Source organism: Convolutriloba macropyga, chromosome 1, assembly GCF_964194025.1.
Source record: "Convolutriloba macropyga chromosome 1, txConMacr16.3, whole genome shotgun sequence".
Lineage (NCBI taxonomy): Eukaryota > Metazoa > Xenacoelomorpha > Acoela > Convolutidae > Convolutriloba > Convolutriloba macropyga.
The window spans coordinates 30,579,202-30,597,059 of record NC_134468.1 but is presented as its reverse complement, the minus strand read 5'-3'; the positions used below and the strand labels follow the sequence as shown (position 1 = coordinate 30,597,059).

Sequence of the window (17,858 nt, the reverse complement as noted above, 5' to 3'; positions counted from 1 at the left end):
AAGGGAATTGTCTCCAATTCGCCCCATTGCTGTAAGGGTGCTTCGTTTAAATCGTGTCTTTTACTTTTATTTTTTTGACAATCTAAACAATCGTGGATTAACATAGTAACCCATTTATACATTCCAGGCCAGTAAAAGAATCTGGATATATTGTTTAGGGTACTAGCATCGCCACGGTGGCCACTCATTGGGTTACTATGTGCTAGCTCGAAGCACTTTAGAAATAGAGAGATAGGGATACATATCTTTAGTTCGAAGGAACCATTCTCATTAGGTTTATTGTAACATAGTAGTTTATAATTCTCATCTAGTAATAATAACTTATATATACTCTTGTAAGCTTTTAATGCTTTACATTGTCGAGTCATATAGTAGTGTTCAGGTTCTTTGCCTGATTCTATCCATTTCCGTACTATATGTAATACAGGGTCTTTATTTTGTTCTTGTAGTATAGTGTCAATATCTAGTTGTGCCTTTTTAGCAAATTCAGTTAACTTCGTTAGCAAATCAGAGCAATCTGATTTGACATTCTCATTATGTAGTGCTGTTGACTCTATAATAGTATAATGCTTTGTACGCTCTTTGTAGATTTCTTTTGCCTTCTCTAGTGCATGTATTAATGTTGGATCGACTAAATTATCTATAACATCACTAAATTCGTCGTCATTATATCCTGAGTCGTCCAATTCTACATAGTTTACTTCTTCTTGTATTTCACTATATGTATTATCCGATTGTTTACTATCTGTGAGCTTAACTATTTGATTTATATTTTTGCCAAATTTGAAATAGTCGGCTACATTATGTATAGCATTACAAGAGTCTGTAAATCCTTCGGGTGCGTCAGAAATACTAAAATCATTATCCGATATATTCATTACTTTTCTTGTTCCACCTTGTACTTGTGCTAGTATAGGATAAGAATCGTTAGACGAGTTTGTTTTATCCTCTTTGTGCAATACAGAGTAAGAGACTGGCTTTAAATCCGAAGTGTAGAAATTTATATCCTTAGGTATTGTTTTATGTTCAATCTGAAATTTCTTCGCTTCTTCTATTGGGACTTGTCGACTCAGTAAATCAGGAAATGCTAAGTTCTTGCCTTCGGTGTATATAATTTTTAAGTTCTGGAATTTCGTTAGGACGACTTGATATTTGAAAAATCTGTGCGAAAGTTGTCCGCGCCTAGACCATAAAAATAGTATTGGCCTGTGATCGCAAAAGAAGTATATGGGAAATGGCGATCCTATTAAATAGAATTCATACGTTTGTAGTGCGGATATAATTCCGCATAATTCTCTATGCTGTGGGGACATTTTCTGTTCAGCTTTGTCGAATACTCTAGAGTTCGCTGATACAATTCTTTTTCTATCAGGGAATTGTTGTATAAGTATATAACCAGTGCCTAAGTTAGACGAGTCAGCATGTATATGAAATGGGTAGTTCGCATTTGGAATTGCTAGTGATATATCATGTACGAACTTTTCTTTTAGTATATTGAATACTTTCTCGTGTTCTTCTTCCCATTTGAAATTTACATCGCCTCTTGTTAAATCGTACAAAGGCTTAGCATCTATATGAAAATTTATCACATAGTTCGAGTAGAATCCCATTGCTCCTAATACGCTAAGAACGTCAGTTTTTGATTCGGGGAGTCTTTAAGTTTCTAATGTCGTCAATACGCGATATAACTGGAGAAAGTGTATTTTCTGATATAACGTGTCCGAGAAATTTTACTTTTCGTAAGAAGAACATTGTTTTATCCGGTGCGGCTTTTAAGTTAGCCTTTCTTAATAGAGCATGATATTCTTTTATTATATTGAACATTTCCTCTTTAGTATTAGATTGTAGTAGTGTATCGTCAATATATGTGATAGCCTTCTTTTCTTTTATAAGAGGTCCGAATGCATAGCGCATTAATTTACTAAAGAAATTGGGTAGTGGTTTTAATCCGTAGAAGCCGACTTGATAAGTATATTGTCTTCCTCCTATTATAAATCCTGTTAACTTTTGTGTTTCGGGCGTTAGCGGCACTTGATGATAAGCACAAGAAAGATCGCTGCTTGTAAAATATGATCCATTTACTCGAGTTATTAGAACTTGTAGTGGTTCTAATGGCCAACTTGAATTACTTGTGTCAGTAATAGAGTTTAGATAGCGAGCATCTATTACTAGTTTGACGTAATCCTTCTTGGGAAGGATTATGATTGGGTTAACGAACCAGCTATTCATATCGTCATGCTCATCTAGTTCTCTTATAATGCCTGCTTGTATTAACTCGTCCATCAGTAATTCGAGTTTATCCCTTAAATGGAAGGGTACTTTACTAGGTCTTTGCTTTTTGAATTCTGCATTTTTTATTAGGGGTATATTAAATTGTTGTTTAGTACGGCCAATGTCATATTTATGATGTGAATATACATCGTTGTCTGTAAGCAGTATATCTGCAAGTCGAAAGAATTCGTTCTCAGTCAAGTCGGTTTGTGTAAAATCGAATTTTTGTAGGAATTCCGTTTTATTGAAGTGAGTATTTTGTCCAGCATGTACACTTGTAGTAAATTTATCTATTAATTCTTTTACTTGATATTTTGAGCGGAATATTGGAAATTGTTCTCTTGATTTGGGTTGGCATATCCTTTTTGCCTCTTTAGAAAAGTCAGTGGCAATATCATCCTCGTTTTTACATTTCTCTACTAGTTCTCCTGCGGATAGCTCCATTATTTCGGCGATATGCTCGTCAGTGAGAGGACGATTTTCTATATTGTTTATTAACTGTAATTCTTTGCCACTAATGTATACATAAATAGTTATTCCCGTGTGCTTAAAGTGTTCTTCTAGTTCTTTAGCTATTCTTTTCCACAATCTGGGGTCTCCGCCACATGCTATCTTAGGCATAGCAATACATCTTATTCCGTCAAGCATAAGTGTCTTTTGTAGTTCACAAAATACTGAACAAGTTTTACTTGCTTCGTATGGGGGAGAGTTATAATATTCCTTCATTACAAGACTATATATAATTTGCTGACTATACTCATCTTGAAAATGTATTAGTTCGTGGTCTACCTTATTCTCCGATCCTATACTTTTAAAGTATTGTAGAATATTCCTCTTTAAGTTGGGGTATCTTTTAATAAGGGAGGCAGTAAAGCCTTTGTCTAATACTAAGTCTCTAGATATAGTATGGATAATAGGCATATTAGCGTCGAATATCGAATGTTCGTCAAAGTTAATATACCTAATACACTCAGCAGTTAGGTCAGTGGATTCGGATATAGTATTTGTAGTTGTATTTAGCATAAAACAACTATCAAGCTCTTCGCATTTATTTATAACAGAGTAAGTAAATTCGTTACAGTCACGAATACTGTATTTTTGTGTATTGTTTGTAATATCACATATAGTAAATCCAATTATCCCTTTATTTAGTGTAACTTGATGATTTTTGTGGTTTTCGATGAGCAGGGGAATTTGTTTTTCGTTCTTAGTACAAATAGTATTTATAAAGCACAACTCGGTTTTTACTGTAGTCCTATTAGGTACAAAAGAAGTGCCTTTCGGAAATATATCTTGCTCACTACACTTGTGCTTGTAGAGAAATGTAGACTTAGGTGGGATATATAGAGGCTGGTGTATTATCACTGCGTTCAATTTAGAGACTTGGGGATATTCCTTTTCATTATTTAGCGAGCCATAACTAAGAACTCCTTTATCACTAGTCTTCAGTTCTACTGCTGGAATATCAAAGTATAATGCTTTAAGAAATGTATGACAAAAATCTACTCCTAATAAATTAGAAGTTTTCTCCTCAGTAACCCATACTCTATGATTTGCTTTATATTTCCCGTCTGTATCAAAGTATGAAGTTAGTATAGTGTAGCCTATCATGCGTATTTCGGAACCGTTATAGGTTCTTGTTTTATTGCCTGAAGTCTGGATATTTATTTGTTGCCCCAATTGGTTAAGCTCAAGAAATGTTGGGTAATTTATGATAGTGCAAGTTGATCCTGGGTCGATCATGAATTCTATTTCTAAGCCACTATGTTTTTTATTGTCTCCGGTAGCAAAGTGATATAAGTTCAAGAAAATTCGGGCTTTGGGATTTGATGTGATATTCTTATTTTTCGGAGACCGTATTAGTTTAAAGGAAATAAATCTGAGATAGCGTCACAATAGTCAACATTGTTTTCTTCCTGTTGAATCCAACGAACGTTATTTTCATTTTGTGTATTATAAGACCTTGTGTCTTGTTGTAAAGTAGGCCTTGTATTACTATGGGCTTGATTTCTATTGAATTGGCTGTTTTCACGCTCATAAAATTGTTTAGCAGCATATTCATTTTGCCGAAATGAATTTTCTCGGGGAAATCTTTGGTCATATTGCTTATTTTGGTTAAATCTATTGCCGTACTTGTAGCCGTTCTGGTTATTATAGAAAGAATTCGGGTTTTGAGCTCGGTTGTTATAACTATTATTTCTACTATTATATTGGTTGTTATTCCAAGCACCTCGTCTGTAGTTATTACTAAATGTAGGCTTGGTCTCTTTTTGCTCTAATAATTCTTTTCTTATCTTTTGTACTTCGTCGTCTAACTTCTTTTTGTTACAAGTAGAAATAGAGTGTCCGTGGTTTCTACAATACTCACAGAACCTAGTATTATTGGCTCGTCCTTTTATATTCGGGTCTCTATTGAAGTTGCTTGTATTTTGTATTGCACTTACTTCATTACTTTTTATTAAGCTTGTAAGTTCCTTAATTTGTGTCTCTAAGGACGATATTTTGTCTGAAGGTTGTTTAGCCGAATTCTCATTAATAACTATACAAGTTAAATCTTGTGTTATCAGATGTTCTTTTAAATCGTCCCAACTTTCGTTAGGTTTCTTAATACGCCGTTCATGTGCTTTTCGCTTTAATGAGGGGGGTTGCAGTCCCCTTATAGCAAAATCAATATATTTCTGTTCTCTTTGTCTAGATTGTATTACTGCTTCTTGCGCTCGATCAGCATTAGCTACATTTGTTAAGTCTTCTGGCCAACCTTTATCAACCGCGTGCTTGACTCTATGAAAATAATTTTTTATTAATTCGCCTTCTTGTCTAGAAGCATTTTCTACTTCTAATCTATGCTTAAATTTATCACGACCGTCAGTAAATCTATCAAGAAAGTCATTTTTAATATCATTTAACACTTTAGCCTCATCGATAGTATTAAACCATTCTAAGGCTGTATCGGTTAAAAGGGACCCAAATAGTGATCTCTGTCTATTTTCATAACTCTTTTTCTTATCAGCATCAGTAGGAACAACTCCTAACGAAAATTTTACTTTTTGATCAACAGAATTCCAAAAGTCAAGAGCACTCTGACTGGGATCGTTACCTGAAAAAGTAGTTAAAGACACATTACTCAAAGAAATAGGAGCATCAGCCATTTTTATTACTTGGACGTTTGCCAAGTTTTTATTTTATCTAAGATAAATTAAGTGTTTCTGTAAGTACCAGAGACAACTTTAGATAGTCTAAGAATTACGTCCTCTGGGTACAATTTATTTTTATTTGAGAACTTAGAAATTTTTCTGAGTCTTTTATTAAAGTCAGATAACTGACGAAAGATAGAAAATTTTAGTAATAGCTGATACAATTTTAACATATGATTTAAAACAAAGTGTTAAGTTCGACTTTTTTAAGTCAGAACATAGAAATGAGACAACTTGGAAACTTTTCCTAAGTTTTTTGCCTCGCAGCAAATTTTATTTAAGTTAAAGATTAAAGTTAGAGTCTTTAGAACATAGAATTTACTAACCTTGAGTGAGCCTCACTGGTCGCACCAATTTATACTCGCCGCTTAAATGGGAGTATACAAAGAGAGTTTAACTTTAAAGTTCTAAAGACAAAAGGAATGGAATTAAAAATTTTATTATAAAAACAGTTAAGGCGGTACAATATGAATAATGAGTTAAGCAATATCGATATCATATGTTTACTGTATCAATCTATTGAGCAAGTGTGTGGTGACAATTGAAGAGAGGAATATCAGATGGCTAACTAAATTGGAATTGAAGTGAACAAATGGTTGAAGTGAACGATACTGAATAACTGGTTGATATAAAAACTAGCTTCCTATATATAGTCAGCAAAGTGGGAATTAATTTCCCATATTTTTAAAAGTGGGATAAAACATCCCATATTAGTTTTTGGGATAAAAGTTCCCATTTTATTTTTGGGATAAAAGTTCCCATTTTCTCATTTTCAGTACACAAATCAGAACCGACGCTGTTTATGTTCAGTTATTGAAGTTCTTGAAAATACCGTTGGGTTTTGGTGTCAAGAATTTCTGGGATAGATCACCTAAACAAACTGTATGTAGGTATTAGACAAAATTCCTCTAAAATAGGCAACCAGTTTTTTGTTAACATGATTCAAAATGCAGTGAAGAAACAATTAACTATGGCCGAGCACGACTTTCTTCTAAGAAAGCAAAGATAATTTCTGTCAAATTTTTGAAAATCATGTACTTTAAATTAATTCAACTTCTGCAACTAATGGGCACATAACGCGTTGATACTTTTGGGTAGTCTAGACTCCGTTAAAGTGAAGCATGGAAGGAAAAAGAAGTTTGCAAAGAGTATTCTTTTGATCAATTGATTTCATCGCCTGGTCTTATTGACGTGATCTTCAGAAAGTGATATTAACACATCATTCAAATATCATATCAACGAAGTGATCACCATATGTCAACAATTACACTTCAAATAGCTGACGAATGAAAGTTCAAGAATTTTGACAGTGAGTGTCACACTGCCCTCTTTGAATAAACTTCCCTCTACTTTTAAGACGTTTGTATACCATAATCAGCATTGATCGACAAAAGTGATCCATAATCTTCCAGGCAATAAGGGCCTGGAACTCTTTCTATGCTGTTGTCGGAATAGGCAGCTACCGTAGAAAACTGTCAGGATGCTTATCTGCATTGCCTCTCCCTGTAATCTCTTTAGAATACATCATAATGTAGCACTGGTCATATGACAGAATTTTTGTTGCTCTTAACCGAATATGATTTCATTTCTTCCTTACTGCTGAACTGTGCAGCGTCTAGATTTTTCTGTCACCATATCGCATACTTTGAATTAATTCAACTTTGCAACTTATCAACACATAACCTGTTAATTTTCACATACTTTTGGGGTCGTTTAGACTCCCCTTAAGTGCAGCATGGCATGAAGAGGTTTGCGAAGAGTATTCAATTGATTTCATCGCCTGGTCGTTTTTGCGTGATCTTTAGAAAGTTATAATAACTCATCATTGAAATAACATATCAACGAGTGATCGCCATATGGCAACAATTACAACTCAAATAGCTCATGAATGAAAGTTCAAGAGTTTTGACATCCATTGAATGGCACATGAAATGTTCCTCGAAGCTTTGATGGTGTTCTTTTACATTGTGGGAAAGAAAGATCTACCTGTAAAATTGAGGCTTCTCGGTGCTTAATTTTATTAACATCTATCTATGTATTAATCGCGTGAAGACTTAAGGCGGCGTGTTTTAGAGGCGTCACTGAGCAGCATGTTTTAGCAGTACTACTGAAGAGCACGGTTAAGCGGTTGCTAATTGGGATTAATGACCGAAAAAGTGATTTAAGGTCATTGACCGATTATTGTTTCTAAAAGGTCATTGACCGAAAAATGTTACAAAAAGGTTATTGACCGCAAAGTGTTGCCAAAACGTCATTTCTGTATAAAATAGCCTTTTGCCGAAACTTTGGTTTTGAAGAAAATGAAAATAATCGGTGTTTCAATAATTAAAAACAATAGTGTCGAAAAAATTATTGGCCGATAAATTGTTAAAAAGGGGTTTATTAACAAAAACTTGACCGAAAAGTTTTTTGATACTGAAAAGGTAAACCATCAGAATTCTGTCAACAAAGAGGGTTTATGATATTGTTTTTCGTAGTTCACTGTCAAAATATTTTTTGTTGATGAAAAATGTTCTCTTGAAAATTTGTGAACGAAAAGTCACTCACCGAAAAGGTCAAGGATTAAAAGGTTAATCATGGACATCTGTTTTGTCAAAATTTTACTGCACGAAAGTTTTTTAATACAGAAAAATTTAAATTTTGTGATGCGTTAAAGACCCAAAAGGTGCCGATTCAAAAACAAAGTTAGTTGCCAAAAAACTAAAAATGACAAAACTGAGGTCTTGGAATCTATGTATTAATCGCGTGAAGACTTAAGGCGGCGTGTTTTAGAGGCGTCACTGAGCAGCATGTTTTAGCAGTACTACTGAAGAGCACGGTTAAGCGGTTGCTAATTGGGATTAATGACCGAAAAAGTGATTTAAGGTCATTGACCGATTATTGTTTCTAAAAGGTCATTGACCGAAAAATGTTACAGAAAGGTTATTGACCGCAAAGTGTTGCCAAAACGTCATTTCTGTACAAAAAAGCCTTTTGCCGAAACTTTGGTTTTGAAGAAAATGAAAATAATCGGTGTTTCAATAATTAAAAACAATAGTGTCGAAAAAATTATTGGCCGATAAATTGTTAAAAAGGGGTTTATTAACAAAAACTTGACCGAAAAGTTTTTTGATACTGAAAAGGTAAACCATCAGAATTCTGTCAACAAAGAGGGTTTATGATATTGTTTTTCGTAGTTCACTGTCAAAATATTTTTTGTTGATGAAAAATGTTCTCTTGAAAATTTGTGAACGAAAAGTCACTCACCGAAAAGGTCAAGGATTAAAAGGTTAATCATGGACATCTGTTTTGTCAAAATTTTACTGCACGAAAGTTTTTTAATACAGAAAAATTTAAATTTTGTGATGCGTTAAAGACCCAAAAGGTGCCGATTCAAAAACAAAGTTAGTTGCCAAAAAACTAAAAATGACAAAACTGAGGTCTTGGAATCTATGTATTAATCGCGTGAAGACTTAAGGCGGCGTGTTTTAGAGGCGTCACTGAGCAGCATGTTTTAGCAGTACTACTGAAGAGCACGGTTAAGCGGTTGCTAATTGGGATTAATGACCGAAAAAGTGATTTAAGGTCATTGACCGATTATTGTTTCTAAAAGGTCATTGACCGAAAAATGTTACAGAAAGGTTATTGACCGCAAAGTGTTGCCAAAACGTCATTTCTGTACAAAAAAGCCTTTTGCCGAAACTTTGGTTTTGAAGAAAATGAAAATAATCGGTGTTTCAATAATTAAAAACAATAGTGTCGAAAAAATTATTGGCCGATAAATTGTTAAAAAGGGGTTTATTAACAAAAACTTGACCGAAAAGTTTTTTGATACTGAAAAGGTAAACCATCAGAATTCTGTCAACAAAGAGGGTTTATGATATTGTTTTTCGTAGTTCACTGTCAAAATATTTTTTGTTGATGGAAAATGTTCTCTTGAAAATTTGTGAACGAAAAGTCACTCACCGAAAAGGTCAAGGATTAAAAGGTTAATCATGGACATCTGTTTTGTCAAAATTTTACTGCACGAAAGTTTTTTAATACAGAAAAATTTAAATTTTGTGATGCGTTAAAGACCCAAAAGGTGCCGATTCAAAAACAAAGTTAGTTGCCAAAAAACTAAATATGACAAAACTGAGGTCTTGGAATAAATTAAAAAATTTTAGCGCTTAGTAGAGGACTTTTTCATCTTAAGGGCTGTTACTAATAAATTACTGCATACAACACATGATAGCTATTTGAATTTCCTTGAGTTTTTCGGAGAAAATTTTGTTGGTGGCATTAGCCACGCCTTTGATTCAGTTCTGTGTATGTTGACTTCTAAAAGCTTTCGTAAAGGCTTGCCAGCGATTCCCTTTTATCAGCAATTTTCTCGTATGGGGCACATCCATCGTTTTTATGAGAACTAGAATTCATTGTTTCTTCCAGGATCTTTTTTCTCTTCTCTTTTGAACTGTTGCATCTCTCCCTCGCTACAATTTTTTTCTATTTTTTTTTTTGCGCGATATTCTATTTTTCTGCTCTTCAAGTGTTTTCTCTGTGATTTTTTCTTTTTGCACTCAAATTTTTGCTTTTTGCGCTTGTTAACTATCTCGCTGTTCTTCTACTTTCTCTCAGTCATGTCTTTTGTCTGTCTTTCTTTTTGCTGTCCCATTTGCCTTCATTCTATTGCTTTCGTTTTTTCTTGCGTTCGTTCTCCCACTCACTTTTCTTTCTCCTTTATGTCTCTCTCTCTTCTTTTTCTTTTCTTGATTATCTACTAACTTCTTCTGTTCTTTTTATTGAATTGTTTTTGATTCAATTGTTTGTTTCCGATTGTTTTTCTTACGTTGGGGTCATGATGTTCTTATGGTTTTTGATGCATTGTATATTTTGTTTTTTTTTTCTTATCAATTTTGATTTTGCTTCTCTTTTTTCGTTAATTCTTTTTTCGCTTTTCGCCCCCGTTGGCTTTCTCCCAGACTCATGTTTTTTTCTGCTTTCCTTCTCTGATTTCAACCTTCTTTTCTGTCTTTTCAGTTTTTTTCGTGTTTTTAAATCTATTTGCTCTCCGATTCATTACATATTTCTACTGCGATCGATCTCTCTTTCTGTCCTTCTATATACCTCATTCTATCTTTTTTGATTTTTTGATGCTCTGTGAGAACGTCTATGGCTCTTAACTCATGATAAAACTTTTCTTTAACATATTTGGCTCTCTTCATTTTTTGTTGATGTGTCTAAATTAATTTTGACAAAAAACGATTGCATGTACACCAGCTATTAAGAATAATTTTTCAATGAGAATATCAATTGTTAAAGTTTCAAGATAAGATACATTCAGATAGCCTTTACGGACCTGCTAGTTTCCATAAAAATACATTGAATTGTTTTGAAAAAACTTAGGGCTGCATTTAATTCTTTAACATTTGAGTTTACGACGTTCTCTATTTTTAGTTGTTTTGCGAACTTAAAATCTACTTCATGCTTCTTAGTTGCTTGTTTGTCCGAATGCCCCTGTGCCATGGCTTGGGAGTGTTTAAAGCTGACAGCAACTATCAGTAAATTAATTTGCTAAGAAAAACTGGTATTAAATTTTTTAAAAACTGATCACGTTTTTGTCTTTTAGCAGTTGAAACGCTGCAAACGTTGCTCATTGATTGCTCAGAGAGCAAAAAGTTTGATCTAATCAGCTGTTGTTGATTTAGGTGCGCACTTGCAAGCTGGTGGGTCAGTCCATCATCAGCTACTTGCAGAAGAAAGGCTATCCCGAAGTTGCTCTCCATTTTGTGAAGGACCATCGCACCCGATTTGCGCTCGCTATTGAATCGGGCAACCTGGAGGTAATACGAACATCATTTTATTGTAGTAAACTCGCCTGGAGACTCACAAGGCTTGGGAAGACCCTTTGTATTTCAACAAAGATTTGATCCCATTTCACTAGGCGCGTCAAGGAAACCCAAATTATAATTGCGGAAACGGTAACACGAAGGAGGAGCTTCAAAAAATTGTTTGGGCAGCTGTAAAGCAAGTTGAGAATTTTATTTGACATTTTTCTGACCTGACCAAATTTGGCATTTTAGATAGCGCTGGATGCAGCGAAACAATTGGAGGAAAAGGCGTGTTGGGAGAAATTGGCGGAGATTGGCCTGTTGCAAGGCAACCACCAAATAGTTGAGATGGCGTACCAGAGAACAAAGAACTATGAAAAACTGAACTTCCTGTACCTAATCACGGGAAATATTGACAAGCTTCAAAAGATGATGAAGATTGCGGAGATTAGGAAGGATAGTAGCGGACACTACTTGAGTGCACTAATTCTAGGAGATGTGAGGGAGAGAGTCAAGGTCCTCAAGAATTCAAATCAAAGTTAGTCATCTAGGAATGGAGCGTTCAGATGAAACCTATAAGATACCAAATTACGCGGATGACCAAGAAAAAGATTGTTTAATAGCCGCCCTCATCTTCTCAGCCGGCTATTATAGCGCTCCTATTTTTTTTTTTTTACTTCGTCGAATAAAAAAATGTTTCGCTTTACCTCATTTTGCCGCCTTTTCAACATTTTGCGTGAAATCTTTTTGACTTCTCTAGGCTAGTTTCTCTCTTCTCTCATTCTGCTAAAAGTGATTTTGAACATCAGTTGCTCAGCAAAGCAATTCAAAATGAACAGAGTCAGTATAAAAAATTGAAGTCAGAAGTAGAAACGGGATAAACCCATAAAGCCCAATTTTAGATGCCCGCTAATTGAACGTCGTTCCTATAAGTCTTATTTACCATCTCTAATGCTTATTGTTATTGATAGTAGCCCCTGTAGCCTCTCTCTAAGAAACAGAAGTATGTTCAACTACGAAATGACATCAAAATAAATCGGACTTAAAAAAATGTTTTTGTACAAAAATCTTTTTTTTTTCAATATCTTCTGTTATTTCAATCCCAATCATGATTATTGGAATCAACGGCGGCTATTTTCCGGCAATCTGCCGGGTATGTTTTTCATTGCTCTCAAACGAGTTTTGTAGCAATTAGACTTATTGAGAAAAGTAAACGCTTAAAATACAATTTACACAGTAAAACTGTCTGATTTTGAAGTAGTCGTTTCTTTGGATTTTATCAATCGACGCATAGTGATCAAGAGAAATCCAGATAGAAGTTGGCCAGTTTCAAGTAAAAAGCAGTCAGTTCAGTACAACATGAAATCTGTTCAACGTGATCATTCCTCTATCACTTTAAGCAAGAATTTGCATTGTGAATCCAACAAATTTATGATCAAGCTGAGCAGATATCTCGTGGGACTGAACTTACAGAAAACTGGACAACTTCTATCTGGATTTTTCTGTGAGAAGGCTTATCGGTTTTTCGAGAGCTAAAAAATTTAGAATAGAAATTTAGAGCTATTAAACGCTTGATGGTTATGCATCGACTGATATAATTGGCAGAAACAGACAAAATTATGCTGACTAAAATTGGCCTAAAAACATAGTTTACTAGTTAGAATTGTATTTTGTTCTTTTATTTTTGTCAATGAGTTTTTATTATTCCTTTTTGTTTTTTTTAAAGCAATTTTACATGGTAACGACTTTTCCTACTTTTTTAAACTGGCAAATCTTGGGGCATTAGGTCGCTGGGCAGTTTTTAAGACAGCTCATCTCCTGTGCGCGATTAATGTGTCCACCATATTCGGTTGTTTATAGCTGCGAAGCTGTACGCTGAGCGTAGCTATATTGCGGTGCTCTTGGTTTTTTTGTTTCGTCGTCTGACGCTTCATTTTCGTTTTACATTTGTTCTAGAACATTCTGTCTCGTCACTGCTTAAATGGCTTTTTCGCGCTTGATTTCACGCTTTCTGCGTGACCTAAATTGCGGTTATTCAGAAACAGAATCTGTTCCTAAAACAAAGTTGATTGTAAGAAAACAGATTGTATGGTCCGACAGCCGAGTGGGTAAGGCGACTGGCTGTTAATCCGGAGATCGGCGGTTCGAGACGCGACAGGGAGAATTTTGTTTGCACCCAAAAACAACCTCCTTTGAAATAAACTTGTAAGTTTTATAGGCGGCGGCGATAACTATTATCAACTCACTTCTGTATCTTTTTCCATCTGTATTTTACGGCACGCAAGTCTATTTCGCAGCTATTCCGGCAATCTGCCGGCTATGTTTTCGGTTTAAATAAACCCCCACGGAAAAAAAACCACTGAACTTTAGATAGGAAATAAATCCCCACGGGAAATAACCCATTTTAAAATTGAATTTTGGTCGTGATAATTTGTTTGGTTGTGATAGTTTCATATCAAGTCCCACGGGCCACTGAGGAATGGCCATGGCCCGCGAGGCATGGTCTAACGCGCTAAATGCGCAGCTCTTAAACAGTAAAGTATCTAAAATGAATTGGGGTTTTTTCCGTGGGTTTTTTTCCGTAACCGATTATTAACTTTAAATGAAGTTAAAACACCCAGGTGCACATTTTAAAATGCCGAAAGTCTGCAGTACCAGAAGTTAAAATACCAGATGTGGCTACTTAACCAGATGTTGACTTTTGTCATTTTAAAACATGCGCGTTCCGTGTTTTTAAGCATGGTTACGTGACTCTGCAGAAGTCACTTGGAAACTCTGACTTAATATCTCGAATTACTACGCGGTTCTCGATAAACGGCAGAAGTTGTCAGTGACTTCAAGCAGAGTCACGTAACCATTACATAATTTACGAATCCCACTCTAGAAGAACGCTACAATCAAGCCTACAGCTGTCGTTTTAGAGTTATTCTAGAGCTAGAAACTGAGAGCTGTGTTGTTTAGAATCGCTGGCGTACCTGACTGCTGTTACACACGGGCTGACAGAGGAAGCAGAGTTGATCAAGACTACAATGTTCACTGAAGGCGAAAAGCTACCGGAACCACACCCGGCAGCCATGTGGCTTCAGCCCCCACCTCCCATCCAGCTGCAAGAGCAGAACTGGCCACTACTCAGGTCAGTGTCAAAAAATTAGCACTGTATCCAGATACCAATTTCTTGGAAGCAATTTTTGCCGTTTTTTACTCTGTCACTGTGAGACTGAAAACAAAAATTGAGTCTCGCAATTTTTTTTTTGATATTTTAATAAATGTTCCAGAATCATAAATTAGATCACTTGGAATCATAAACTTCAAGTAGAATAAAGCAGAACTTCATCAAGAACAAGACTATGATAACTTTTTTTTGTTCATTGAAAATGTCTCTCAGCTGTTTCAAGTCCAAAGACCTTCCAATTGTCCCTTTTTCAATTGGATGTTTTAAAGAATTCCCAGTTCACTAGACTGGTGATGTTTTCCTCTCTGATCGCTTCATTTTATATTATTTTTTAGCGTTGCGGCCGGCTTCTTTGACAAGGCTCCAGTGGGCTCTCTGTCTGCGGGTGGAGCTGGCCAGCAGACCATGGGCGCGGGTGCAATTGGAGGCAGTGAGCTTGTCGGTGGGGTGGGTGACGATGAGCCAGTGGGTGGCGACTGGGGTGTGGACGACCTGGTACTTGATGAGTTTGCGGATGCAGTTGGCGATGAAGAAGGTAGGTGGCTGTTTTCCAATTGGGATATTTGAATTATCGTTGAAATCTTTGAAGTATTGTTCTGTGAACGGATTTTCGCCGACAACCTGCTACTCTTTGAGTTGCTCATGTATTTGAGTTTTGTCTGCTGCCGATGCCATGATTTACCCCAATGGTTCAATTTTTGTACAATTTTAAAGAGATTTTAATTGTTGTGCTGTTTATAATAAACCGGAAAAAAACAATTAAACGATGTGAAACTGTTTTATCTGTCAAATGATTCGTTTAGATGGACCTCCGAGAAGCAGAGGTTTGTTTTGAGGGAGTTGACTTTTATCCCCGCTTCTTTCCTTAATACAATCACGAACAACTCTTTGTCGTTTATGTAATCATTATGAAACAGTAATTTATATTCTGTGGAATTTATTTTGAGAACCAATGACATAGATGGGAATTCTTTGATTTACAAGCGAAAAAGAGTCATAGTGATCTGTTGTTCCACGGCGGTGGCTGGGTACTATTGTAATTTTAACCCATCGATCTACTGACTAAACTAGCACTGTACCCTCAGTTGCTGTTGACAATGATATCTGGTTATCTTTTAATAAAAACTGCCAGGATCCGTGTGTCAGGCTACTATTAATCTATCAAAAATTCTGTTGATAAAATGTAAAAACGTCTTTATACTGTACTTTTAATATCAGAAGAATATATTGGCCTTAAGCTGTAGGTTATAATAATTGTGCTATGTAATATTAGTAACAAGGTCCTTTATTTAACAGGAAAAGACAGCGAAGGCGGTGGATGGGAGGCCGAGGATGACGATCTTGACCTTGAGGGAATTGATCTGCCTGCTGGGTCAGAACTTGAAACTGGAGGTTAGTTCCATTTATGGCACTCTTTGCATCAGCTTGTTTCTAAAGAGTTGGTAAAATTGATTTTTTTAATAGCCGCGAAGCGATAGCGGCTATTATTGGGGACATCGTGGTTTTCTTACAATTCAAAGAATTTGAATTGTATTGGGGCGCTGTCTTTTTTAAAGATCTGTTTACACGTTTTTGAGGTCAAATTGGAGTAGTGATTTTGGTCACGCCAAAACAGGAAGAGGAGCAAAAAAGCGAGTGGTTTTGCGGCGTGAAATTGTTTTAAACGAGAGTGATAAATCGGAGCTTGAACAAAAAGTCCCTTTCTCGCAAGTGGTTTTTGCTCACATGCGGCAATTTCACTTAGGTTTTTACTGTTTTTTCAGTTTTTTAGGATTGGATTTTTTCCTAATAGTTTACTAAATTACATTTATCGCTAGCGGCATTTTGACATTGATTTTGTTTTTTTTTTTTGTTTTCTTTTATCTGATTTTTTAAGAAATGGTTTTCCCAATTCACTCATAGTCCGTTCTAGGTCTAGTTTTTTGTTTAGTCAATAAAAATTCTTTAAATTGTACTTCAGGACTTGTCCTGCTATGTTTTTTTAATTCGTCGTCTCCATCGATGAATTTTACGATCTGACTTCTTGGAATTGACTTTTTCATTAATTAACTTCAGTGTTTGTGTGAGTGACCTTATTTTTGCTTTTAGGTCAATTGCGTGACTTACCTTACTAAAAAAATGACTTCTGAACTCACTTATGGAACTTTAAATTTTTTGAACATTTACTAGTTAAAGATCAATAGTGTGCATCTAAGTAGTGCCAAACTTATATGCCCTAATTCTTGAGTATTAGTCTTGAGTTTTTGATTTAGAATATCAATTTTTTGGGGCTTTTTTATAGACCGTATGTGTCACAAAATTGAAAGTCCGAATCTAACCGAAAAAGTCTGGTGGTCTATTGAAGGACTGGTGGTCGATCTGTATCTTATTTCTTTAGTTGTTTCAATTCATGGAAGGCCACAAGCGTCTATCGCGGCTATTTTCCGGCAATCTGCCGGCTATATTTTTTTAGTTTTGATCTTAACTTTTTTTCTTGAATTTCTTTGTACATGGGAACTTTTGATTTGGCTGAAATTTAACCCATGAAGTATATGGAGACTAGGGTTTGTTTCAGGTGACGGTGAAGGTTACTACGTTGCTCCTACGAAGTCACCCTCTATTGCTCAATCATGGACAAGCAGCTCTCAATTGGCGGTGGACCACATTCTTGCTGGGTCCTTCGAATCGGCCATGAGGGTTGGTGGTTTATGTCATTAGTGCATCAACCATTGAATCTGCTGGTTGTTACGTGAATGTTAAGTCAATCGGAACTTCTGGCAATAATTGAGAAACGCGTTGGAAATGAATTGAAGAGTCATGTAACTATTTTAGAACACGCGATGTGAAAGTTAGTTCATTTCAAATTGTGGCATTGTATAAAGAAACTTCTAGCTTTTTAAAAATCTGACAGCTGGCGTTCTGAAACGTAAAACTTGCTCGTGACTTTTCAATTTTTTGGTGGCGTGAACTATAAAAGAAAAGAGGTGTGAAAATTGAATGTTTCAGCTGATGAGTGATCAACTGGGCATCGCAGACTTCTCTGTGTACAAGTCCCACTTCATGAACACCTACCAGAGGTCGAGGATGTTGCTGCCCACTACACACGGTGTGCCAGCTAATTACACGTACCCATTGCGCACTTGGAGAGATCCGATTGGGGCTAAAAATGTCTCATTACCAGCCGTTGGCGTTACGCTTGATCAAGTAAGAGACCTTCGAGCCCTTTTAAAATATAACTTTATGCTTTTGATGCTTTTTCATCGTCAAGTCTCGAACATATGGGTATGATTAAAAAGAGAACCAGCTTGATTTGATTTAAGTCTCAAACTGATGTCTTATGGTTGAGTTCGACTTAGTGATTACATGGAAAGAAATTTAACTAATGTCATTAGACCATTAAGTAAGTGTACTATTATAAATAGTTAAAGTTACTCCTCTACTTCTACTGATACA

The 17,858-nt window shown here is 35.7% G+C and overlaps 1 protein-coding gene across 2 annotated transcripts in view; it reads left to right on the top strand.

The window, feature by feature from the left end:
• Positions 1 to 17,858, top strand: part of LOC142337840 (coatomer subunit alpha-like) — a 121,689-nt gene that overhangs the window by 75,678 nt on the left and 28,153 nt on the right. Inside the window, exons 9-16 of one of the 2 annotated variants that reach the window (XM_075387391.1) lie at positions 11,132 to 11,266; positions 11,507 to 11,792; positions 14,216 to 14,387; positions 14,762 to 14,961; positions 15,230 to 15,250; positions 15,723 to 15,818; positions 16,981 to 17,102; positions 17,412 to 17,609. In XM_075387391.1, coding sequence (XP_075243506.1) covers positions 11,132 to 11,266; positions 11,507 to 11,792; positions 14,216 to 14,387; positions 14,762 to 14,961; positions 15,230 to 15,250; positions 15,723 to 15,818; positions 16,981 to 17,102; positions 17,412 to 17,609 — 1,230 coding nt within the window. The remainder of the gene's footprint in view (positions 1 to 11,131; positions 11,267 to 11,506; positions 11,793 to 14,215; positions 14,388 to 14,761; positions 14,962 to 15,229; positions 15,251 to 15,722; positions 15,819 to 16,980; positions 17,103 to 17,411; positions 17,610 to 17,858) is intronic. The other variant, XM_075387399.1, reaches the window with a different exon arrangement.